The sequence below is a fragment of the Salmo salar genome, chromosome 01, assembly GCF_965601325.2.
Source record: "Salmo salar chromosome 01, fSalSal1, whole genome shotgun sequence".
Classification (NCBI taxonomy): Eukaryota; Metazoa; Chordata; class Actinopteri; order Salmoniformes; family Salmonidae; genus Salmo; species Salmo salar.
The window spans coordinates 140,964,805-140,990,206 of record NC_138291.1 but is presented as its reverse complement, the minus strand read 5'-3'; the positions used below and the strand labels follow the sequence as shown (position 1 = coordinate 140,990,206).

General features: G+C 43.4%; 3 protein-coding genes across 3 annotated transcripts; 1 reads left to right on the top strand and 2 right to left on the bottom strand.

Moving 5' to 3' along the window:
* Window positions 1-383: 383 nt before the first annotated feature.
* LOC106562623 (cytochrome P450 2D15) lies at window positions 384-6,587 on the bottom strand. The gene is made up of 9 exons (XM_014127585.3): window positions 3,991-6,587; window positions 3,685-3,847; window positions 3,343-3,495; window positions 3,027-3,187; window positions 2,657-2,830; window positions 2,365-2,503; window positions 1,918-2,105; window positions 1,287-1,428; window positions 384-854 (listed from the first exon to the last, which is right to left on the bottom strand). The coding sequence occupies exons 1-9, from the start codon at window positions 4,153-4,155 to the stop codon at window positions 661-663; spliced, it is 1,479 nt and encodes a 492-aa protein (XP_013983060.2). The 5' UTR covers window positions 4,156-6,587; the 3' UTR covers window positions 384-660.
* A 273-nt stretch (window positions 6,588-6,860) lies between these two features.
* Window positions 6,861-16,863, bottom strand: LOC106562610 (tyrosine-protein phosphatase non-receptor type 11). Its single transcript, XM_014127564.3, has 16 exons — window positions 16,576-16,863; window positions 15,518-15,640; window positions 15,086-15,280; window positions 14,764-14,956; window positions 12,757-12,876; window positions 12,493-12,606; window positions 12,263-12,359; window positions 12,026-12,123; window positions 10,302-10,460; window positions 10,006-10,137; window positions 9,751-9,905; window positions 9,603-9,670; window positions 9,331-9,482; window positions 9,119-9,243; window positions 8,308-8,401; window positions 6,861-8,214 (listed from the first exon to the last, which is right to left on the bottom strand). The coding sequence occupies exons 1-15, from the start codon at window positions 16,587-16,589 to the stop codon at window positions 8,338-8,340; spliced, it is 1,809 nt and encodes a 602-aa protein (XP_013983039.1). The 5' UTR covers window positions 16,590-16,863; the 3' UTR covers window positions 6,861-8,214; window positions 8,308-8,337.
* Window positions 16,864-16,935: 72 nt separating this feature from the next.
* LOC106562632 (transmembrane emp24 domain-containing protein 2) lies at window positions 16,936-20,629 on the top strand. Its single transcript, XM_014127603.3, has 4 exons — window positions 16,936-17,304; window positions 17,965-18,157; window positions 18,698-18,805; window positions 18,964-20,629. Exons 1-4 carry the CDS (start codon window positions 17,125-17,127, stop codon window positions 19,086-19,088), a joined length of 606 nt encoding a protein of 201 aa, XP_013983078.1. The 5' UTR covers window positions 16,936-17,124; the 3' UTR covers window positions 19,089-20,629.
* Window positions 20,630-25,402: the final 4,773 nt, after the last annotated feature.

Here is a 25,402-nt window from a genome sequence, read left to right as displayed (position 1 = left end):
TTTGTTTGTGTGTGTGTGGGTGTGTGATTCAGTGATCTCACTGTAGCCCTCTTGAGGTTGTTCTTGGCCATGACAGAGGAGAGACTAGGTCTTGCAGTGGACTAGGTTCTGCAGTGCTACAGCATTCTCTCTCTCGCCACGGTACATTGGCCGCCTAATTGACCGGGCATTGCCCCCTTGAAAAGCCTATATGAAACTCACGCCTGCCCCCCAACACACGCAAAAGGCTATATAACGTATTACTCTTTTTAAAGTCCGCTGATTCAGGAGAGCTGCGCCAGCATTTAAATGAGGTACAGAACAAACCTGAGACAGCTTTACAGGGCTAAATGATGCATGGCAGTGGATCACATGCCATTTGCTATAAAAACATGACTTAAACATGAACCAAACAGATTTTATGATGGAATAGCTGTCAAATACAATAAAAAATATCACAATGCTTCACTCCATTTTTAAACCTAACCCGGACGGCACTGGGCCAATTGTGCGCCGCCCTATGGGACTCCCAATCACGGCCGGTTGTGATGCAGCCTGGAATTGAACCAGGGTCAGAAGTGACACCTCTAGCACTGAGATGCAGTGCCTTAGGGAGCCCCTCCATACTCCATAATGGTATTGGGACATATTTAAAAGTAACACTGGCTCCAACTGGTTCCATCAGGCTCCCTGGTTTCCTCTCAGTCTGACTGATACCCTGTAGGGTTTGGGTGACTGGATCCCCCCAAACACAGGTGAAAGGTCAGGGTTCCCAGCATCCTCTGGCCACAGGAAGTGGAATCGCTGCAGCAGAGTGACCAGGATGAGGAAGAGTTCCATACGTGCCAGCAGCTCCCCGAGACACACACGAGGACCTGACACACACACACACACACCACATTATCAGTAACATCATGACAGAGTACAGAATCTCACTGGCCTAACTACCAATTTCACTGTTTCTGTTCTCTTTGTCTCTGATTGTTTGCTTATTAAAACTGTCTAATTGGCCAGCAGGGGCTGAAGCATGACTTGTCACGTTTACATAACTAACAACAGCAGTTATATAAATCCAGAACGAAACACTAGTTACATAAACAGCCCAGGATTTACATAATAAACCTCAGACACCTGTAGATCCACTGAGCAGCTCCGTTTCTCTCTAGAGAATAAGATGACAGTATTCTTGTCTATAATCTTAGGCTGCATCTCGATAGTCTCTCCCAGTCCCCTCTCATTCATCTGCACTGATATGATTGATAGAACTGGCGGCCATGTTGTCAGAAGCTATTTATTATCAGTTTTACCTGCCGAGAACACCAAAAAGGCTTCTGGTTTCACAAACTGCCCGTCATCATTCAGGAAGTGGGCAGGGTTAAAGTCATTTGGACGCTCCCATTGGCTGCTCTCGAAGAGCACAGAGGTGAGGTTGGTGATAACCAGAGTCCCCTTTGCCAGAGAGCGAGGGAAAAACAGAGAGAGAGGAGGGAGAGAGGGATGGGAAGGAGAGTGAGAGGGGGAGGGAGGGAGAGAGAGAGAGGGGAGAGTGAAGGGGGGCAGAGGGATGGAGAGAAATAAAATGATAAGGGGAAGACAGGCAGAAAGACAGGTAGTAGGAGACAGAGGTGGGCAGGGAGCAAGAGAGAGAAAAACACCAAGAGATGGGGAGAGGCCAATAACAGCTGAAGGATAATGCCAAATTCATGACCATACATGTTGAATGCTGAAGGTCAATGCATTTGTGTGTGTGTGTGTGCACTCGTGTGTGTGTGTGTGTGTGTGCACTCGTGTGTGTGTGTGCTTGTGTGTGAATGTCACTTATCACCTTGGGTATGTTATAGCCCACAAGCCTTGTTCCCCAAAGGGCCAACATTGACCAGATCTGTCCCTTGTGTGTGTGAGTGTGAGTGTAATTTAAAAGGTTATCTGTGTGTGTACCTCTGGTATGTCATAGCCCATGAGCTTGGTGGGTCTGATGGTAGCATGAAACACCCCTAGCGGTGCGATGTTGGCTAGACGCTGGGTCTCATGGATAGTGGCCATCACATAGGGCATCCTGTGTCTGTCCTCAAACGACACTCTCTCCTTCCCCCCCAGAACGCCGTCTATCTCTGTCTGACATTGGGCTGGGGAGTGAGGGATGGAGTCAAAGAGAGAGAAGACAAAGGGAGAGAAATTAATACTTTTTGTTAGTCTCCGTTGGGACCGACTGACTGTCTTAAGCTAATGCGTGTCCTGGCCTGTGCCAGACAGCTCATGTAGGAACAGTTTGCAGTGATAACATGACGTAGCCAATGAGTATCAAACCCAGGGCCACCTGAGTGACAATGAGACTGACTTTAGCCCACTGAGCTAAAGCCAGGGTGTGTGTGTGCATCCACTCACCCTGTATGTGTGTGTGTGTAGCTAGGTAGAGCAGCGCCGTGAGTATGGAATTGGAGCTAGTGTCAGTCCCAGCAAAATGGAGGTCCAGTAGTAACATCACCAACCTCTCCTCTTCCAGCACACACCCCTCTGGACCTCTCTGGAGAACATGTGATAGATCTGTTCTAACTTAATGTAATGACAGTGGTATAAACACATTCAGTCATTTAACACTAAAGACAGGAACACACACACACACACACACACACACACACACACACACACACACACACACACACACACACACACACACCTTGTCCATCTCATCCAGATAGCAGTCTACGACGTCTCGTGGCTCTCCGGGTGCACGTGTGTGTTTGTGCTGCTCCACTATTTCCACGGTGTGTTTCTTCAGAGCTCTGTAGTTGTCAAACACTCTCCGGAAGGGGAGGGGCAGCCGCCGCAGCAGTGGGAAGGTGTCATAGACCTACATAGAGAATGGCACATAAAGGCCTAATGAATGACTACATAAGTGTCCATAGAGCTAAATAAAGAATAGAATTCCCCAAATATCTACTTCAGGTGAAAACATTAAAGACGTTGGATCTGAGAAATGTTGGGCGCAACAACTGTGACCTTTTTATGCTGCAATAGAGGTTAAATGGAGTGTATTTGTAACTCACAGCAGCCCAGGGTCCGTTAGCAATCTGAGCGTTCTCCTTGAAGCTGTTGATGACGAAGGAGAGGACTGGGTCCTGGTAGTCATAGCGATGACCAAACAGGACCGAGCAGATGATGTTGGATGCAGCGCTGTGGACCAGAGTCACAGGGTCCAAGGATTTACCTGACAAATAACACACTGTTGCTATGAAGAAGTTTGTTTCCAACACATTTGACAGTAATTCAAGTTCTTCTAAAAACCTCTACAAATAAGTTAACATTGAGTATCCAGTTCAATTCAACAACACCTTTTTTGATCCTCAATGAAGGGTTAGATACCTGCATTCTCTCCTAGCCGAGTGCAGACATGATCCGTCTCCTCCAGGATCCTCTCCTCCATGGATCTCTTCCCCAGACCAAAGTTCTTCATGGTGGTCAGAGCAAAGCGCCGGTGCTCCTTCCACACCGCCCCGTAGTTACCCATGATCAGACCTGTGGTGGTGAAACACTGAGTTAATCTTCTGAGCCACAATATACCTCTAATCTCTAGAAACCTCTAGTAAAACATGGTTCGGTAGAGCTAAATCATTGCAATACACTGCCATGTAATACGTGGTATAATGTAATAGGACAGCAGTATAAAATGCTATGATATCTTGTTGCAGGGCTAACACATATCACCTTTATCCTCTGTAACGTGGTTGATCATCATGCCCTGTGGTCGTCCAGCGAAGTCCACGGATTTAGTCACCAGTGCCTCCCGTACCGCCTGTAGACCATGGAGCACCACGGCAGGCCTCCAGCCCAGGAAGAGGCTGTACACCTCACCATACTCTCCGGACAGCTAGAAAACAATACAGTAGACTGTTAGCTCGCTTAGCTAAAGCCTACATGTTTGTTCATGGCCTACTTCACCTTTGAAAACCCCAAAATATGAAGAAAATAAAAACCTTGCAACTTTCTCGAGTGCTCGTTCCGTTTACTTACCTTATCCAAGCCAGCCATAGGATTCTTCATGCTCAGCTGCAGAACGTTCCCAAATATGGGAACAGGCGGTGGTCCCGGTGGGAAGTTCCTGGGCCTCTGAGGCCTCAGCACAACCAGCAGCAGGAGACAGGATCCAACACAGAGCAGAAACAACGTCCCCACCATTTTAGGAATCTATGTTACTGAGGGTACAACACACTGCTGACCTCAGACTGGGAGGACGGAAAGAAGGATTGGCCAGAGATTATGGCATAACAGAGACCAAGACTTAGGCTACACATCACATGGGAGAGAGGCAACTATTCCCATTCCGTTGCACCCAGTTACACTTGGGAGTTTCCTTGGAATACTCCAGTGTTGATATACTTATGACCACACAGTCAACACAGTTCTTTTACCTTTAGAGTGGGAGAAGGTTATCCCCACTAAGAACAGATCCGAGGTCAGATGTCTTGTTTAAATCCTTTGTCGTTAACGTTACTATTGAAGTGAGCAACAACGGATACAAAGGCATTTCTTAGGGGCTCGCTCGCGTGCAGGCACGGACACACAGTCCTGGAAACTGGGCACGCCACAAGATAAATGGTTGCTCAACAGTGCTGGCAGGCTTCCACAGCTGAATGTAAGAGCTACTGTGCTGTACTCAGCAGCTCTGAGGAAATAATTAGCGGGAAGTGCTATTTTATCATTAAAAGCCAACATGCTTTAGCATCAAGGTGCTGTTTCTTTAATGAATGCACCTTGGTCAGACCTCTGATGCTGGCACTACACCGCCACTTAGCTGGGGGCTTCATCAACTTAGCTGCATGGTTCTGTAAGAATGCGCTCAAACTGAAAATGACATCCTTGAAAATGCATAAGGGACGCTTGACGGCTTTAGCTCTTTAAATCAGTGTGTGTAACTGACTGACTGTGCAGTGTGACGTCTTTCTATTCATCGGAGTGCCAATAACAACAGGAGGCATGAGCATTGCCGTTTATTATCGTTATCAAGGAAGTTACCCAGGTTACCTGCAATGAAATACAATACGATAAACCTCTTAAGCTTTGTGAGAAAGCTCCAACTCCACGACACAGGGTAGAGAGCTATTAGAATACACAGACAGTTTATCTTATTGGCAATTAGATATGTTTAGTAAGTACATTCTCCTCTACAAGATATTCATGTACAATATACAAGTTAAAAAATATAGTTTGTTTCGTTTGTTTGCATTGAGTTCAACATTTTTCCTTTTTGTTGTTGTATGCTGTCAGGGTTGACAGGAGTTCACATTAAAAAGTGTTTTCAGGTTGTTAAGTATGGAGGTGAGACTGAAGAGCACTGGTTTCTCAGAGTATAACCAACACATGTAATGCACATGCATAGGGAGGCACGTCTATGCATGTAAACGCTTTACGGGACAGAAACAAACAGGAAACAAGAGAAAAAGCCATTTCATCGTGATCAGAGAAAAACAGAATCCAGAAGAGATGACCAGGCATCGAGGAGCAGGCAGCTGAAACACCAGTATTCTCTGGACACGCACCCTCTCTCGCGCACACACCCTTTCTCACACACCCTCTTTCTCACACACACACACACACACACACACACACACACACACACACACACACACACACACCACGATACACAAAAACACCAGAAGCACACCACAGACTAGTGTTCGACAAACACACACCCTACAGTACAATGAATGGGCTCACTACACACAGCACAGTGGATACTAAGGATCCCCGAACTCAATCAAAGGAGAGAAACAAACTAACCATTCAGAAGAACAACTCCTCCCCAGAATAGGATGAAGTTGCCCTTAGACACTGATCTAGTCAGTTAAATAGGTTTCCCCTGAATGGTCAAGCTTAGGTCTTGGGGCGGCAAAGCTGATCCTAGATCAGTGCTTAGGGGTAACTTGTACCTGGAGCCCCAGAGAGGCTGAGAAAAGGAACGTTCTAGACCTCCCTCATCGCCAAGACAGAAAACTTACACAGATCAATCCAATATATTTTTTTAAACACAACGAGGGGGAGTGAACAAGTGCACACTTTAGGGAAAAGGGGGAGGAATGAGAACATAACCCTGGACATACAATAGATCACAATGACTTCCTCCTCCTCAACCCTCCCTGCATTACCCAAAGGGCTGATCTGAAATGGCACCATATTCCCTATATAGGTTACTACTTCTGGCCTCATAAGGCTCTGGCCATTAACAGTGCACTGCACTATATAGGAAATGAGCTGCAATGTAAAAAAAAACAAAAAAACAATAACCTTTAAACAGTAATCAAATGTGTAGAAGGGGAGGCGTGTTGGCGAAAAAGCTAACGTTATGTTACATATTTGAAATGAAATGGGTAGATACTTTATCATGGTAATAATGTACATACAAAACACATTAAATTAATATATCAACCTGGGAACAACCCTTTCCAGAATACTGTAGTCGACAATAAGCACTTAGTTTCATATGGACAACAGATCGAGAAAGTAATGTGGTTTAGTGTGATGCACCTAGCAAAATAATAAACAGAAACTGAAACTGCATGTTCAACCGTGAAACACAAATGTAGAACAAAGGAATTGCAGCTGATTGCAATTTTGTGGTGTGTGTGTGTGTGTGGTGTGTGTGTGTGTGTGAGAGAGAGAGAGTGACCAGGCACTCCTTTTAACCTATCAAGTTAAATCCGGCCAACCAACAGTGGACCTGTAGTTTCCATGACAACCACGACAATGAAAACTAAAATTGCCAGAAATAAAAAATGTGCCGGTATAGCTTCTCGAAACAGAGAAAATTAAGTTAATGTGGTGCTTCAAAAGTACACAATAGGCATTCATCTTTAAAAAGAACACTAAATAAAAAAAACACAAAATGCAATAGTATCATTATGTTTGTTTAAAAAAGAAATAATGTAAAACTTTTTTGGGGCAGCAGCATCTCAGTGGCGATGCATGTTGCTAGGCGGACTGGCATAAACAACAAGTTACCCCAGAAACTCTGAAACAGTTTCCACAGTAACTTTGGAACAGAAGAGCCTGGGAGGAAGCACCCTACCTCTAATCTCGTCCCCCACTGTCGGTGCTGTAGACAACTCCTCTGTTCGTTGTCATAACAGCACTTACGAACAGTATGGGGTGAGGTGACCTCACCTCCAGAAACAACCCTCAGATCCCACATTAGTGCTTAGTGGGAACACAAGGCACCCTGGGAGTTCTAGCCGCCATTTCCACCCAAGGAACAAGGCTTGTGCTGGAGCTGTTACGTTGCTATGTGAATGCGACGTTAAGGACATCGGGTGCGAGTTTGGGAATGGTAACCAAGGGAGACTGAGTATCACTGTGGCAACAACAAAAAACATGTCAACAAAAACATGTAATAAAAATAAACCAAAACAATATGCCTTTAAAAAGACAACATCCTGAATAGAAATCCACTGGGAAGTTATTTGGACTCTAGTTTGAGGGGGGTGGAGATAAAAAATAAAAAAAAGGACATCACTACAATACCCAGAATTCTTCATTCAGTAACAGAAAACATGATACAAAAAAATTAAAACAATATTACCACTGGAAGTATCCCTTTTTTCTCTGCAAACAGTGTCCCCCCCACACTCTGGTTTAACCGGGGAGAGGGAGACCACTGATTGGCCGAGATGTTGGATGAAACCATTTTGGCACAGGCCTTTTTTCTCAACTCTGAGAAGGGCTCACTCATCTCACTACTTCCCAATAAACAAACGATCTATGCGTTTCTTTCCTTTGGTTAATAAGAAATAAGACAAAAGAAAATTTCATGCTAAAAAGAGAGGGTGGAACAATGACAAACAGAACAGGTAAGCTAGGTTATTCTCCCTCTAGTGAGCTGAGAACAGAGCACTGCTAGAATCAGCCTGGGTCTGGTCTGAGAAGGTCTAAACTCAGGCTGAGGTTAAGTTTAGGGGTTTAGGCTTGTTATTAAGTTCTGTCATTAAGCTCGTTAGGGCTCTCCAGATAATCACAGTGGTTTAGGGGACTAGAGGGCTACTGTTCCTGGAGAGAGAGGGGTGGACGAGGATAAGGAGCAGAGGAGGAGGAAGGGAACAAAAACCCCTCCGTTAGTCTCGGTTCTCGCAGACCTCTCTCAGATTTTAGTTTTTCGTTATTTTACGTTTTCTTCTTTTCCGTGTAGTCATCGTGATCACGTCTCAGGTGTTCAGGTGCAGCTGGCAACAAAAATTTAACAGATTCCTGAGAAGGACAGAGGGAGAGAGAGAATTCCGGTCGTTTATAACAAACAAAAAAGTAACAACCGCAAACTCAAGACACAGTTCCTGTATTTACCTGGGACAGTGTGGGGGTCAAAGGTGAATCTCATCTGTAGCTCTTCTGCATCAGACCGACGTTCTCATAAACTCTAGAGCTGTCCTCCCTCATCCTATACACACACACGCAGGGAAAGAAAAGAGAAAACACACATATAAACCACAGACAGAGAAACGCATCAGTAAAAGTATTTCTCAACTGAAACTGACTAGCTAAGTGTTAGTTTGAGTATAGTAGTTGGTACTTTAAAGTACTACTCAAGTAGTGTTTTGGGGAATCTGTACTTTACTAGTCATATTTGACAACTTTTACTTCACTACATTCCCAAAGAAAATAAAATGTACATTTTACTCCATACATTTTCCCTGACACCCCAAAAGTACTCTAAACATTTTGAATTCTTAGCAGGACAGGAAAATGGTCCAATTCTCCTATCAAGAGAACATCCCTGGTCATCCCTACTGCGTCTGATCTGGCGGAATCACTAAACACACATGCTTCATTTGTAAATGATGTCCGAGTGTTGGACTGTGCCCCTGGCTATCTGTAAATAAATACAAATTATAACTTGTTTCCTCTGGTTTGCTTAATATAAGGAATGAGAGAATTTATAGTTTTACTTTTGATACTTAAGTATATTTTAGAAATTACATTTACATTTAATACTTAAGTATATTTAAAAGGTTATTACTTTGACTTTTACACAAGTAGTATTTTAGGGTGACTTTCATTTTTACTTGAGTCATTTTCTAATAAGGTATCTTTACTTTTACTCAAGTATGACAATTGTGTACTTTTTCCCCACAACTGGTTGTGGGTAGGTACTCACTCTGTGCAGTTGGGGGTGGGGCTGGGGGTGCAGGGAGGCAGAGGGCTCTGCAGCTGGTCTCCCCCCGTCAGGTCAGACAGAGAATACTTAATGTTGGTGTACTCCCTCCCTTTTATCTTACTCTTCTGTTAAAGACAGACGGAAAGGAGAAGGTTAGAGAAATACTTCTACAACCACTCATACTGACAAAACACACACAGACATACACATACCTGTTCCTCCTCTATGCGTCTCTGCAGTGTCTCTATGTAGTGCTGGACAGCCATGTAGATGAACCTGTACTGGGCCTCGGTCTGAACCATCCCAGACCGCTGGGAACGAACCATCTGGATGCTCTTAGGAACGTCTATGTCACAGTCCACTCCTAGAGTCACAGAAGAGGTTATACAGCAGACACAGACACCCATGGTGTCTGAACGAAGCGGAAGCTTTCTTTATGGAGACCATCTCATCAAGCACAAATAGATGATGCATTTGCACTCACCTTTTTCCCTGATGACGTCAATGAGGATGTCAATCACTATGAACGTTCCTGTCCGCCCGATACCAGCACTGGAGAGAGAGAGAATTAGATGGCAACAATACACACAACTGTCTCGCATGTGTGTGTGTGTGTATGTGCTCGTGTGTACCTGCAGTGCACCACTATGGGTCCAGCCTCTAGAATGCTCTCCTGTTTGAGGTTGACCTCCTCTAGGAAGTCCAGAACGCCACCGGGGTCTGTAGGGACACCATGGTCCGGCCACGCTCTGAAATGGTACTGCCACACTGTCCGCTCTGTGTTACCCTGGAACACACACACACATTTTTAAGTATCACGCATGCTCACACACAGTCAACACACACCCGTACGGTGCACTTCCAAAAACACAGTCCTCTCCTCTCACCTGTCCGACCTTGGACAGTTTGAGCTCTCGCAGGATGTAGTCGTGAGCGGACGTCTCTTTGACGTTGCGGACACGCATGATTCCATACTCCTTCAGAGCTGACACGTCTGGCCAGTACTTCACACACTTACTCTGCAGGGAGATAACACACAAACGGCGACCAAATCAAACACACAAATAGAAACCGGACGTCTATTCACTTCCAATACTCCTGCTCCAAAACCTCTGATAAACCTACGAAGCAGCCCTCCTGGTTTCCAGAGATGCTCGGAATGGAGACCCAGTCAGCCAGTTACCTTTCCCCTCTCCACCTCCTTGGTAGTCATGACGATGACCCGGGAGTTCTCCTGGAACACCATCCTCCAGAAGTCACTGATGGTGTTCTGTAGACAGCCCTGCGTGGCGATGTACGACTTCTTCGGCTTGGTGCTGTTACACTTGGACTCCAACTCCGGCTAGAGAGAGAGAAAGAACAAAGAGTTCTACAGAGACGGGAGCTGTGTTGAATGTAGTGCGGATTGGAACACACCGTGGCAGAGGGAAGCAGACTACGCGCAACGCAAAGTAGCACACATCGGGCAGCTAGCAGTACACGCCACAGTCCACACTTTCAAAAAATATATATTTTTAAAAAACAAGATACAGCACAAACTGATACAGTAAGCTTGCCTAAGCATTTTGTAGAGCTGTCGCATACAGGAAATTGCAGACTGTTTAAAAAAAACAAATCGAGCTGAGTCTAAGTGTATGTAGAGATTACCATGAGGTCATTTACTGTGTCTGACAGGTGTGGGTCCTGAGGATAAAGTGAGTTTACCATGATTGAGGACGTCAAACGTTCCGCCTGCTGCACAGACACTATAGAAGCTTTCGTCTAGAGCGTTCAGTTAAATTGTGTTTAAGAGCATTATAAAACTCTCCAAAATGGTTCAATTAGTGAGAAACAGATGTAATTGTTGCAATAGTTTGTGAGTGGGCAACATATACTATCATCCTAAATTGACATGTTAAATTATTTTTGCCATATCACATTTTCATTATTTTGCCATATAAAAAATTTGACATGGAGCTAATTTCCCTAATGTTGAACGTTTGTGTTACTACCTTACACAAGCTTGCTTTTTTCATTGTGTGGAATTACACATCCTTTTTACCTCAGATTGGTGATGTTAATCTAAAAGTTTATAGTCATCAAGACGATACTAAATCGATTGATTTAAAAACAGATTCACGTCTTTGGTTTGGTGCCGTTGATTTTAATCATACGCGCCTTTCCTTTCGCAAGACTTTGAACACAGTGGTAATTTTCAAACTCAAATGACACAGATAATTGTAATTTGATCTACCTGTGAGGTGATGATTCGTTGAAATAATCCAGTCAAAAAAGTGCTGCGTTTCCCATTTTCATATTGGCCATCTAGTTGATAAAATGGCTCCTACAGGTTCTCATCTATCGAAAGGAATATGTAGTATACCCAAGTTCGTTGTGGTTTGTCTTTTAGAAGAGCGCAAACGGTACATGTCGCCGCGGTTATTGTCCAAGTTCCATTGATTTTAATACAATATCGATGTGAGTGATCAATTTGCGTGCGCTACTGATTACAGTAGAACAAGCTAATCAATTTCAGTCCGAAGTGAAATATTGGTGTGAGAGCAGTTATGTTAATAATTTTGAAAAATACAAGTAATCTGAACACAAGCGTGACACGTGTTTGTCAGGAGTTATTTTTATATGTCTTGGTGTTCAACATATGACTTATTTCAGCATATAGATGATGGATTTCTACATTTAAAACCAGCACTGACACTAGGCTATAAATCACAAATACATGACAATAGGAAACAGCAACAGTATCATTGTCAACTTATGTTTTAGGACTATAAATGGTACTTTAAACATTTTTTCAACATGTTTCTATTTAAATCGGGTAGAAACTACTGAATGAGCCCGAAAATGTGCTAAGATTGATCGATTTTAATGACTTAACTGAAATAGTGAAAATAAGTTTGTCTTGCCTACCATGACGTCCGTTACTACCATGATGAGATTGGCATTGATATAGTCAGAACCAGCCTCAGATCCATCCCCATCGTTCAGCACCACACGACTGTGATCAACTAGAGGAGACAGGGAGGAGAGAGAGACACGATTTGAATCAGACAAACTAATATCCAGGCTATGCATACGACAACAACAGGGTGGTCAGTCAACGGTGATATTTGATAGGGGAGGATGCGTGTGTGTGTGTGTTCTCACAGGGAAGAATGTTCTTGTATCGGTTCTTGTTCTTGTTCTCTGCTCTCTGTCCCTCCTTGCGGCTGTATAGCAGCTTACACTCCTGCTGCTGCAAAGTCTGGGAGGGAGAAAAACAGAGGACATAGAATATATAGCTTAGGATGTATAACTGTATAAAAACTTTCCTGACATGAGAACAATACTATATTAAATATCTATTTTGAAATGCAATGACGCGTGTTTTTTTATACCTCAAACTCTTCCCAGAAGCCCTGTTTGACCTTGTCCGTGGCCTCGGCCAGTTTACTAAGCTCTCTCACTCTACTCTCGATCTCCGCTGCGTTGATACGAGTGGTGTTCAGGGGCTGGGGAAAGAACATACACAAGTTTAGAAACACAAGAAATCAATGGCTCTTATTAATGCTTCTGAAAGACAAAGGGCCTTGGGTGTGATTAGCACATTTATCAAGATCTGGGGAATGAGATCTGACAGCGACAGCAAGCTGAATAAACACCTGTTTGAGTTGCAGCACTGTGCCCAGTGTCTCCACCATGGGGTTCTTCTTATAGTGCTCTACCAGGTCTGTCAGAGAATCAAATTTCTCTCCTCCACCCACGTCATACTTCAGGTCATGCTGAGGAACACAAAACAACAAAACTTACTGGTGATGATCCCATTATGATGATGTTTTACCTAAAGAGATATGTAAATGTTCAAAATAGTCAAATAACCTTTTGTCATTTAGCAGACGCTCTTATCCAGAACGACTTGCAGTTAGTGCATTGATATTAAAATAACTAGATGGGACAACCACATATCTCAGTAATAGTAAGTCCATTTTTCCTCAATAAAGGAAAAATCAGCAAAGCCATCAGCAAAGTCAGTGCTTTTCTGGGGGGGGGGGGGGGGGGCTGTGGGATTATTTAAAATAATCTTTGAAGAGGTAGGGTTTCAGATGTTTTCAGTAGATGGGCAGGGGCTCTGCTGTCCTAGCTTCAGGGAGAAGCTGATTCCACCATTGCGGTGCCAGGACAGAGAAGAGCTTTGTCCGGGCTGAGCGGGAACGGGTGGGAGGGCCAAGAGACCTGAGGTGGCAGAACGGAGTACTCAGGTTGGGGTGTAAGGTTTGAGCATAGCCTGAAGGTAGGGAGGGGCAGTTACTCTTGCTGTTCCGTAGGCAAGCACCATGGTCTTGTCGTGGATGCGAGCTTCGACTGGAAGCCAGTGGAGTGTGCAGAGGAGCGGGGTGACATGGGAGAACTTAGGAAGGTTGAACACGAGGCAGGCTGCGGCGTTCTGGATAAGTTGCAGGGGTTTGATGGCACAAACAAGGAGCCCAGACAACAGCGAGTTGCAGTAGTCCGGACGGGAGATAACAAGTTCCTGGATTAGGACCTGCACCGCTTCCTGTGTGAGGTAAGGTCGTACTCTACGGATGTTGTAGAGCATGAACCTGCAGGAGCGAGTCACTAGTTTGATGTTTGCAGAGAACGACAGGGTGTTGTCCAGGTTCACGCCAAGGTTTTTTTCACTCTGTGAGGGGGACACCGTGGAGTTGTCAACCGTGATGGAGAGGTCTCGGAGCGGGAATGCCTTGCCCAGGAGGAAGAGGTGCCCCTGTCTCGTCAAGGTTAAGCTTGTGGAGGTGGGATGACATCCAAGCTGAAATATCTGCCAGGCACGCAGAGATGCTTGTCGCCACCTGGGTGTCAGAACGGGGAAGGAGAAAAGTTGTTGAGCAATGATAGGAGAGACCAGGTGAGGATATGATGGAGCCAAGTTACTATGAGAGAACACGTAGCCAGATTAAGCGAGAACAGCTGGTGTAGCAGTGGTCTCTGGGGTGATCCATGTCTCCATCATTTAGGGGCTCCAGAGTGGCACAGCGGTCTAAGGCACTGCATCACTACAGACCCTGGTTTGATCCCGAGCTGTATCACAACCGGCCGTGATCGGGAGCGCCACAGGACGACGCACAATTGGCCCAGCGTCGTCCGGGTTAGGGGAAGGTTTGGCAGAGGGTAGGCCGTCATTGTAAAATAAGAATTTGTTCTTAACTAACTTGCCTAGTTAAATAAAGGTTAAATCAGGGCTAAAAAGTCAAGGGACTGAAGGGCAGTAAAGGTTGAGATGAACTCGCTGGTCGGCAGTTCCAAACGCTGCCGGAGATAACATGTAGTGTATCCGTGGCATACGCCACATCCAAGGCCACATTATTACTGCTTTAGTTCTCAGCTCTCTGTAAACTCAAGGCCAGACAAACAGGTCATACAGTATGCCAGTAATATCCCTTATCCATATTTATGTCAGTATCACAACCTTATGACAACATTCCAGGCCACTTATAGTATCCCAACTTCTGCTCATTGGTATGCGGCACTCATTATGTAACAAATATTGACATTAAACACCATTCACCTCTAAAACCTAATTTACAACTGTCCAAGGACGCGAACACTACTTTGATCGAGGGAGGGAGGGAAGGATTAAAGCACAAAAACAATGAATAATACTACTATACCTGGCAGCGGATCATGACGTGCGTGACTTTAGGCTTGCCGTCGCTGCTGTCTGTCTTGTCGTCGCCGGTACGGACAGACAGAACGAAGTCTCCAGGGTGGCTCTGGCTCTCTCTGACCAGGAAACTACCATTCTTCCCCTTCTCTGTCAGCAGCTTCTCAGCTTCGCGGCCTGACAGGTGACCATGGAACCACCTGGGACACACACACAGAGAGAGAAATACAGTTTATAGAACTCTACTGACGAACTGACACGCAGGCTAGAGCGGTATATACACACACAGACAAACAGGAGACAAACACGCATGTTGTGTCAGTGTTCACCTCTCAGAGGTGGGGTCAGCACAGTTGAGGGGGTATTTGAGCTCGATGACATCTCCATTCTTCTCCTTGAGTTGGCCGTGGTGCTCCATGTAGTACTGAACCAGCTCAGCCAGGGTGGCAAACTTCTCCCCCCCGTACAGGTCATAGTAATCCCCTGTGTTCTGGATCTTAATGTGGGTGACAGCTCCGTTACGTCTGCCCAGGGGAACACAGGAATAATAGAAAGGGAAATATGAACCCCCACCACCCAGGCGATGGTGAAATGTTATCTTCAATTTGCCTAATCATTTATAATACAATATAATGGGGAAAGCATTTTCTTGTTTACTTTGTATGCTTTAGGCGTAACTAAACTAAATAGACTCCTTTTTTTATATATCAGTGTCAACCCAGCCTGCAGTAGCTCTAGTGTCTGGTGCTACAGTAACTCACCTGACAGAGAGGGTGAAGTCTCCAGGGTTGCTCTTGCTGGGTCGGGCCAGGAAGCTCCCGTCCACCCCCCGGGTCAGCAGCAGATTCTCAGCCTCCACCCCCGTGATATTGGGGTGGAACCACCTAAACATCACCACCACCACAGGTAAACTAGCTAGTTAAGTGCATTTGAAGTAATAGGTGACACAGCATAAATTCAAAGAAATGTATCCGGACACAACAGATTTGTGGACTACACCACATCCATGACCAGCTTAAAACATCAAGGTGCCTGTCCTTGTCCTGTCTAGACTTTTATTTGGATTTCATCATAACTCTATTGTAAATGCCAGTGAGTCATCTACCCAGCTGGGTTCAGAGCCCTTGACTTACCCTTGGGGAGATAACAAGCAGTCATAAATCACAGAGTTCACAGGTAGCCTAGCCTAGAGAACATATGTGGCCTGAATATAGCCTGTATTCAGGAATGTCATGGGCACAACAATGTCATTCTGGAGAAAGAAGATATTGATTTGGGGGAGGGTCAATGATGTATGATTAAAGGATGTGAGAATGATCAGGAAATCCTGATTTATCAGGAAAAATTGCATGAGAGAAGTGAGGGATATTAAACATATATTTATTTACAGTCTATAATTATGTTGGGTATCTTTCTGAATAACAAGTCTGTCCTCCAAACTGAACCAGATGCATTGAACCACATATCCTAGGCAGATAGCTTTTAAAAAGAGTTCACATTCAAAAAAGTCGCTTCAATTTCACAGATGCCCATTGTATTGCCCAATAAAGAACTTACTTAGCTAGCTAGCTAGCTAACTACTACTACTACTACTACTACTACTACTACGCTGACTCCAAAACACCGGCAAGGCACATCCTTGACAAATACGACTTTTATTATTAGGTCGTTAACTGATTATCACATGTATGCATTAAATCACTGGGACAATCTTGTAAGTGTAAACAGTTCTAGGCTAATGCTAGCCGACAGGCTAGTTAGCTAGCTAACTACCATCATCAGATTGTTTTCCATGATCAGTTCTTAAGGTTTACGTTACCTCCGAGATGTCATATTTTTTCAATCCGTATTTCCTCGCGCTGGCGTTAGTTCCTACAACTTGCTGGCTTTTCCAACTATTGTGGTTTTCTTCCGCAGTCTACCCCCAGCGAAAATGCCTCATAAGGTCCAGACCCCGCTCCAAACGGGCACAAAAAAATGGACATTGGTTGGAAATTTTTACAACAACAAAAATTACCTAGGCCTCGGCACCGGAGACTTCAGAACGAGTCGACTGTTGAAACGTCACCAGACACGCGACACAACACACATTTTCCGTTTGCGCACGCGCTGTAGGAGGAATGGATGGCGATTTTTAAATCGCTTAGTTCTGTGAAAATATGACCCTCGCTACTTCCCGTTTAAATCCTTACGTGGCAGTCTACCTGAAAGCTAGCCTGCTAACAAGGAAGTTTCCAATCTCATCCACTATAATTTGTGCTTGTTCTGAGCCTCCTGATACGATACATGTGCACTTTTAGGGTGGGTTTGAAATCGTGGGAATACAGAGAATCTACAATCGTTACGTAACGCTAGCTAAAACATTAACATGTTCACTGCATCAGAGATCGTTGTCCTTTTTGCGGTCTTGTTCTCCACAGCGTCCGGCTACTTTGTTAGCATAGACGCTCATGCCGATGAGTGTTTCCATGAGAGGGTCAACTCAGGAACCAAGATGGGCCTAATGTTTGAAGTTGCCGAGGGAGGCTTTTTGGACATTGACGTTGAGGTGAGATTACATTTGGTCTTTCTTATGGATTTGGTTTTTCTTATGGATTTGGTTTCACTTGTCACTTGCGCAAAGAAGGTGGGGAGTAGCTAGCTAACGTTAGCGGATATGGCTAACTAGCTAGCTATTTAGCTTAATTGCTCACCACAAGCCGGTCATACTTGTTATTTTTGAATGGCTAGCTATATTTTGTATAGTTTAAAGTCAACCCACTGCCTGTTTTAGCAATTGTTAGCTAAATTGGTAAATAACTAAGTGACTAATCTGTTCATGAGTGATACAGCCAGGAAGTGTATTGTTGACTAACATTACTAGCTGTCATCCAAACAGCTGTCAGTTTAACAGAACTTGAGAAACAGCCCCTCCTTCCATTTCTTTAACAGCACTGCTCCACCACATGCATTCACCACCAGATATTTGAGAATTGTTGTAATGCAAATGAGATCCATCTTTTTAGTGGATTTCAAAAGTATCCAATATGTAAAGTGTTTGCTACATGTGGTGCAGACCACCCCCGATCCCCCAACCACTGAATGAAATATATATTTGTTGCTACAATGGTCCAGAATATTTTTTGAATGTTGGTTAGAACGACAGCACACCACAACAATGTTGCACCATGAGTTGTCAAATATTTGTATGATATTGTCTCCTATGTAGATAACAGGACCTGATGACAAGCAGATCTACAAAGGAGACAGAGAGTCCAGTGGGAAATACTCTGTAGCAGCTCACATGGACGGGACCTACAAGTTCTGCTTCAGCAACAAGATGTCCACCATGACACCAAAGATTGTCATGTTCACCATCGATATCGGAGAGGCACCCAAGGTACAGGACATGGAGACGGAAGGTAAGCTTTATTTGTGTGTGTGAATTAAGCTCTATTCTTAATCATTTGCTAATTGCTTTAACGGATGATCACTTTTCTGTTTTCACATATTATTCCTCTTTTCTTTATGATGCTATTGTTCTCTCTTTCTCTCCATCCTCTTGACTGTGCTGGACTGTTTTCCCCTTCCCCCAGGTGGAGAGAGTTGGGATGGTAGGGTTCAGGCCTCATCTGAAGCTATGTTTGCCCAAATGCATTCGGTTTCCTCTAACTTAAGTTGAATGAGTTTTCCAGTGCAATCTAATGTTCACAAATCACCACTTAGTTACTGTAGTACATGTTGCCTGAGAATGATGTGAGAAATCTGTCTAAAAAAAAATAACTCACAATTTATAGATGCTGGAATATGTTGTGTGCATGATTTCATACATTCAATACAGGGACTAATGGTGTTCTTTTGTGGAGTGTTTTAATGTGTTCAGTGTAACACACGTCATTTTCACTAGAATGTTGTTGATTCTATGCTGATCCTGATTGGTTGGTTGTGTGTTCTGTTAACAGCCCACCAGAACAAGCTGGAGGAGATGATCAATGAGCTGGCGGTTGCCATGACAGCAGTCAAGCATGAGCAGGAGTATATGGAGGTTCGGGAGAGGATACACAGAGCCAGTGAGTTACACACACCACATATGAAACTGCACGTGAAAGCAAATGGTGTCAGAATGGACTGTGGTTAAGTACCCATTCACTTTATTGTTATGTGTGTGCTGCAGTGTCAGTACTGACAGCCAGTCTTGAACTTAAGCCATGGTTATCTTTCCACCCAGTCAATGACAACACGAACAGCAGGGTGGTTCTCTGGTCGTTCTTCGAGGCCTTGGTCCTGGTGGCCATGACTTTGGGACAGATCTACTACCTGAAGAGGTTCTTCGAAGTGCGACGAGTGGTGTAACACCTAAAACCTTCCCTCTGCGACTTCCTGTTCCACTGTTGTCTCCAGCACAGAGACGGCGAATCAGTCACACCTTGAAATAAGACTGGCAGATTTCAGTAAATGTCTGAGAAACAAATTGGATCTCTTATGGTTTTTTTGTTTTTTTTACCCCGTTACCCCTTTGTTCCCATCTTTATCGATGTGCTTGTTATTGTCATGTGTTTTGAACTCAATGCCTTTCAAAGATCTTAGGTTTGATGATGTCAAGTTTGATTTTCTCTTCACTGAGGAAGCAAATGATTTGCTATGGAGTACTCCATGCAGATTGGTCAACTGCATGATCAGCCATACATTAGCTAGCTCGGTTGTATGTCTGCCTGCCTGTCTGTATCTGGTCAGTGGATGGGCTGTATAAAGTAACAAGAACAGGACATGTATTCGAGAGATGCACACTGATAGTTAAGCAATGATGACAGTACCAGTGAAGAATGTATCCCATATTTGACCCATTGTTTGGACCCCTTTGCAAATGATCTGACAAAGTAGTTTATATTAAGTATGCAGAATGCATCAGCTCAAGGTGAGATACTTAGGGCTTGTTCAGGAGAGTGAAATGTCACAGAACGTTCAAATAGAAATGTATTGTGCAAAATAGACATGACTCCAGAATAAAGAATTGTCTGCTTTATATATCATATTTCTATCTGCAACTTTCAGAATTTTGCATCCTGCTGAATATCTGAAAGCAGATGTTTTTGCTCTTGTTGCTGTTGAGTTATACATATATAGATCCATGGCACATAATCATTCTGAATGTTTGTATGGGATGTGGAGGGAAACCCTTACTCCCATTACACCACAGATTGGTTATAGTAGGCCAGCCTTCCTCTATCCTGGCTCTGAGGATCCACTGGGTGTGCAGGGTTTTGTTGTAGCTCATCATTAACACACCTGCTGCAAATAATAATTTAACCCTGGATTCGTTGATTCAGGATTGTTACAGCTGGGCTGGAACAAACCCCTGGATGTGTAGAGAATCAGGAATTAAGAACACTGTAATAAATTATGAGTATGGGTGGGGATCTGAAACTATGTTATGATTGCTGAGGCTAGGTAGTTGCCTCTACTTTTTTAGACTGGTTGTAATTTGTGGTTTTGGGTTGGTCTCTAATTTCATACCTTTTAGTTTTCTGGTGCATATTCAGAGGGGTGCAACATCAGAATGTAGAAATGTTTATGTATAGAATGGGCATGTCTTTTTATTCCACATGTTAGAGGATGAATGGTAGGTATAGCCTGTCTAATCTATACACTACATATCTATCTGCAACACCATAAATGTTGCATCTTACTGAATATGCCTCAGTCTGTTTTGTACTTTACATGATCTGATTAGCTCAGGCACAACTGTCACTGTGAGACTGGAGTGACTCCTGAGGAGAAATAAGATCAAGTTACTCCTGTACGTCAATGAAATTCTACTAAATGGATCTGTAAACTTTAAGAAAGATGCTTGTCTGTGGATCCAGGTTTAATAAAACAAAAATGATACTTTAAAATTCTGTTTAATTTTTGGTTAAACAATATGTTTACAGCTATTGGGGTGTGGGGTTATGCTGAGCCGTCGGGCACCCCTCTTTGGCCCGTGACATTAATAGCAAAAGCGCCCTTCTCAAATCAAACGGTCTGTGCCACTAGGTCATGTTGTTTTCAAGGCAGCATGGTGCATCGTCCAGAAACATCTCTATTTCCATAAAATATCTTTTGAATTGTCAAAGCAGTTTTTATTGGGAAGGCAGATATCAGTTTTATCAAAAGCAATCACTTTTGCATGTGAAAACACAGAATCCTGCTCAAAGACCTTATATATGAAGATCCTACTCATTTCTCAAATGTGTTAAAGAGCATGTGGAAGCTATTTCTTAATGCCAATAACACATAATAGTAACTTAGAGCACCCCAAGGAAGCATTCCCAAATTAAACTCTTCAATCAATATTTGTTCTAAAAGTTGAGTTTGGGGTTTTCTCCAAATCAGCTCTGACTTTGGAAACAATCCCACAAATCAAATAAAATGTTATTGGTCACATACACGTGATTAGCAGATGTTATTGCGGGTGTAGTGAAATGCTTGTGCTTCTAGCTCTGACAGTGCAGTAATGTCTAAGAAGTACTATCTAACAAATTCCACAACATATACCCAATGCACACACATCTAAGTGGGAATGAATTAAGACTACATACATATGGACGAGCGATGTCAGAGCGGAACGGACTAATATACGGTAGAATAGTATAGAATACAGTGTTGTCTATACTGCAACCAGTTGTTTTACGAAAAGATAACAATGAGTCTTTCCTTCACGACGACAGCTGTCTGTGGTACAGCCAGCTAGCACTCGCGGAATCCACGCAAAAAAAAGGAACACAAACTTGCAGTCCCATCTGACTGAATGTTACCATCAACGGGTCAGTAGTCATTTAGGCAGGTTACCTTAGTATTCTTGGGCACAGGAACTATGGTGGTCTGCTTGAAACATGTTGGTATTAGACTGTCAGGGACAGGTTAAAAATGTCATTGAAGACACTTGCCAGTTGGTGTGGGAGATAAGCAGCTGTGCTGAAGGAGAAAGAACATAAATACTTTGGCTATAGGAGGAGAAGATGACATCTGGTTCTGATAGAGCAACAGGCCACGGTGGGAGGTATAGCGACCTGACAACTGTACTTGAGTTATGCAGGGCCCCAAATACTCAAGATAGCCAGACAAAGGGCTACAGAGAAAAGGATGAGCATGCAGTGCATGCATTATTTTTGTACCACATGAGGAGGCCCTGCTAGCATTATAACCTATACAGCTGTCAGATGTGGGCGTTAACAAGCAACAACTGATATGGAGAGATAATGGTAAAGAACGGTCAAGGGAAGCTATTTTCATATAGAGGGAGGGGACTCTACACGTTATGCAAAGACAGAATCATATAAAGATAGGACTCTGTAATATGAGAATTTAGTCTTTTCCATGGAGGGGCTTGGCTCTGTTACGTGTGTAATAGGGTCCTTCCATGGAAGGGCTCGGCTTTGCTACTCTGTATTAAAGTCTATATTGAATTCACAAGTTCTTGTAAGAGTATTATGTTCTTAAGACAATTTTCCACGACATTGGTCAGGGCATGCTTGGAGTACACGTCCTGGTAATCCGTCTGGCCCTGCGGCCTTGTGAATGTTGACCTGGCTACGGAGAACGTGATCACATAGTTGTCCAGAACAGTTGATGCTCTCATGTATGTTTCAGTGTTGCTTGCCTGTCTGCCTGCTTTATATAGCAAGCCACAGCCACTTGACTCACTGTCTATAAGAGCGAACCATTTCCGTGAACGGGGGTGGTGTACCTAATAAACGATGTGTATATACAGATGTTCTGGTTGCTTCACAAAACCTGTGCTGGATCAGATAGTCAAGGTCACTCATGGAGCTGGTTCCTTGGTTTCTCCACATAGTGGTCCAGATCCTGCAGACTGCTATAGACCAAGGGGGGAAAAAAATCATAAATGATTCACAAATATGCACTTTTATGAGATATATGACACTGTGTACTTATTTAGGTATTCTGTGAGTATGTATTGCAATATATATTTATTTTTAAATACATTATTTAAATAAAAGAGTGGACTGTAGTTTTGATATTCTGTAGACATGCTGTTACGAACCCCTTTGGCCCTGCAGTCTAGGGGGGATGGAAACGAGACCCGTAACATATCTCATGCATATCATAATAGTGCAAAGGAACAGTGAGAACTAATAACAGACAACTTAAATCTACCGTCAAACACGGGTTTATTGTTCAAACACACAGTTGGGGGGGGGGGCTGAGCTGGACCCAAGGAAAGAAATAATAAATATCCAAAAAACCCTAAGCTAGTCTTACTTGCTTCAATAACAGCTAGCTAACTAACCAATAAAATACAGTGGGTGGTCCGCCCAGTTCAAATGAATCTCCTTTCCGATTGTTTGGGGCAACCCAAAAAAAGCTTGTCCGGAGAAGACAAGGTGAGCGCTACCATCAGTCCTGCGTTATGCCAACAGTAAAGCATCCTGAGACCATTCATGTGTGGGGTTGCTTCTCAGCCAAGGGAGTGAACTCACTCACAATTTTGCCTAAGAACACAGCCATGAATAAAGAATGGTACCAACACATCCTCCGAGAGCAACTTCTCCCAACCATCCAAGAACAGTTTGGTGACGAACAATGCCTTTTCCAGCATGATGGAGCAGCTTGCCATAAGGCAAAAGTGATAACTAAGTGGCTCGGGGAACAAAACATCGATATTTTGGGTCCATGGCCAGGAAACTCCCCAGACCTTAATCCCATTGAGAACTTGTGGTCAATCCTCAAGAAGCGGATGGACAAACAAAAACCCACAAATTCTGACAAACTCCAAGCATTGATTATGCAAGAATGGGCTGCCATCAGTCAAGATGTGGACCAGAAGTTAATTGACAGCATGCCAGGGCGGATTGCAGAGGTCTTGAAAAAGAAGGGTCAACACTGAAAATATTGACTTTGCATCAACTTCATGTAATTGTCAATAAAAGCCTTTGACACTTATGAAATGTGTCACGTCCTGACCATAGAAAGATGTTATTTTCTATGGTTGAGTAGGTCAGGGCGTGACGGGGGTTTTCTAGTTTACTTTTTCTATGTTGTTATGTTCTAGTTTTGTATTTCTATGTTGGGTTTTGTTTGGGATGATCTCCAATTAGAGGCAGATGGTCATCGTTGTCTCTAATTGGAGATCATACTTAAGTAGGTGTTTTTCCCACCTGGGTTTGTGGGAGATTGTTTTGAGTAAGTGTATGTTGTACTCTTCGTCACGGTTTGTTGTTGTGTTCATTCAGTTTATTTTCTATGCATTGCATAGTTTCACAGTTTAATAAAATACGTGGAACGATAATCACGCTGCACTTTGGTCCGCTCCTCTCTACGACAAATGCTTGTAATTATACTTCAGCATTCCATAGTAACATCTGACAAAAATATCTAATCACTGAAGCAGCAAACTTTGTGAAAATCAATATTTGTGTCATTCTCAAAACTTTTACCTACGACTGTATGGTTTGATAGAGGAAACGCTCCTTTATAGTCTTTATTCAATGCTGATCAGGCCACAGTTGCCTCTACGTGGCACTAGATGTCACCTCATCTCACCATGGAAAGCCCTATATGTAACCCATTCTCTCATTAACTATGTACTATATGTACAAATAAGCATAATGTTTTTATGTATTAATAGCACAAACTTATGGCACATCGAACTCAATAACACCAGATACCTCTGATGCCACGACCCTTCTGAATCCGTTTAAACTCGATGCGCCCTATGACAGGGAATTTTTACTCGGATTAAATGTCAGGAATTGTGAAACTGAGTTTGAATGTATTTGTCTAACGTGTATGTAAACTTCCAACTTTAACTGTATATATCACAAAATATATATATCATTGAGTTAATAAAGCCGCATACAAACATGGTCTCTTTTCTGTTTTCTTGAGTAAGGCAGCTCCAAAATGCAGGTGTTTCAGCCTAGCTCTGTGCTTTCAGTGGTGGTGGGGCAAGCCAGCAGAAAATACGGAGCATTTTGCCGTGATTGGCTCAGTGTACTGTTTCTCATTGGGACACTATGTCACCGCCAAGTCTAAGGGTAGAGCTCGAAAATTCAAGCCCCTTGGGTGCTGCCATAGAGTTACAATGAGAAGTCCCCATCAAAGACGGCTCAATGTAATTAGTCACAGGTAAAATGATGTCATATGAGGAGAAATAATGAAGAGAAATTGTAGATAAAACGTATCGGTGCTAATCGGCCATTGGACATAAACATTACACAACAAGTTGGAAATCGTAAATTCAACATTGAGTGGTTTGGAAGGAATCAGTGGCTAACTGCAAGCATTGCAAAGCAATCCTTAGCCTACTATTCAGTGGAGTGGCTGTGTGGTCCCAAGTCTAAGATTAAGGGTCTCTTTTCTAGTTTAAAATGAGAAACATTCAACATTGGCCATGCTGTCAATGAAGGATGATTTGTGCCGCGCTCAAAACAACTGTTAACTCGGAACTGCAAAATCTGACTTTAGTGAGTTCAAGACAACTGGGAACTCGGGAAAAACAAGCTATGACTGGGAAAATAAGTTTTGAACTTTCATCCAACTCGGAATTGTAAATCCGGATCTCGGGCCTCTTTCTAGAGCTACGACCTGAAGATCACTGACGTCATCATGATTCAACCTTTTTTCTTCTTCTTCGAGTTCCCAGTTGTTTTGAAAACACCATAAAT

Bases quoted from the DNA above. Each gene is read 5' to 3' on its own strand.
- LOC106562632 (XM_014127603.3), top strand. From the start codon at position 17,125: ATGTTCACTGCATCAGAGATCGTTGTCCTTTTTGCGGTCTTGTTCTCC. The intron at 17,305-17,964 runs GTGAGATTACAT...TCTCCTATGTAG, and splicing joins TTTTGGACATTGACGTTGAG to ATAACAGGACCTGATGACAA. The intron at 18,806-18,963 runs GTGAGTTACACA...CTTTCCACCCAG, and splicing joins GGAGAGGATACACAGAGCCA to TCAATGACAACACGAACAGC.
- LOC106562623 (XM_014127585.3), bottom strand. From the start codon at position 4,155: ATGGTGGGGACGTTGTTTCTGCTCTGTGTTGGATCCTGTCTCCTGCTG. The intron at 3,848-3,990 runs GTAAGTAAACGG...ATTGTTTTCTAG, and splicing joins CTATGGCTGGCTTGGATAAG to CTGTCCGGAGAGTATGGTGA. The intron at 2,831-3,026 runs GTGAGTTACAAA...TTCTCTATGTAG, and splicing joins CTAACGGACCCTGGGCTGCT to GTCTATGACACCTTCCCACT.
- LOC106562610 (XM_014127564.3), bottom strand. The intron at 12,124-12,262 runs GTGAGAACACAC...TGTCTCCTCTAG, and splicing joins ATACAAGAACATTCTTCCCT to TTGATCACAGTCGTGTGGTG. The intron at 9,244-9,330 runs GTATGTGTATGT...TGTCTTTAACAG, and splicing joins GACGCATAGAGGAGGAACAG to AAGAGTAAGATAAAAGGGAG.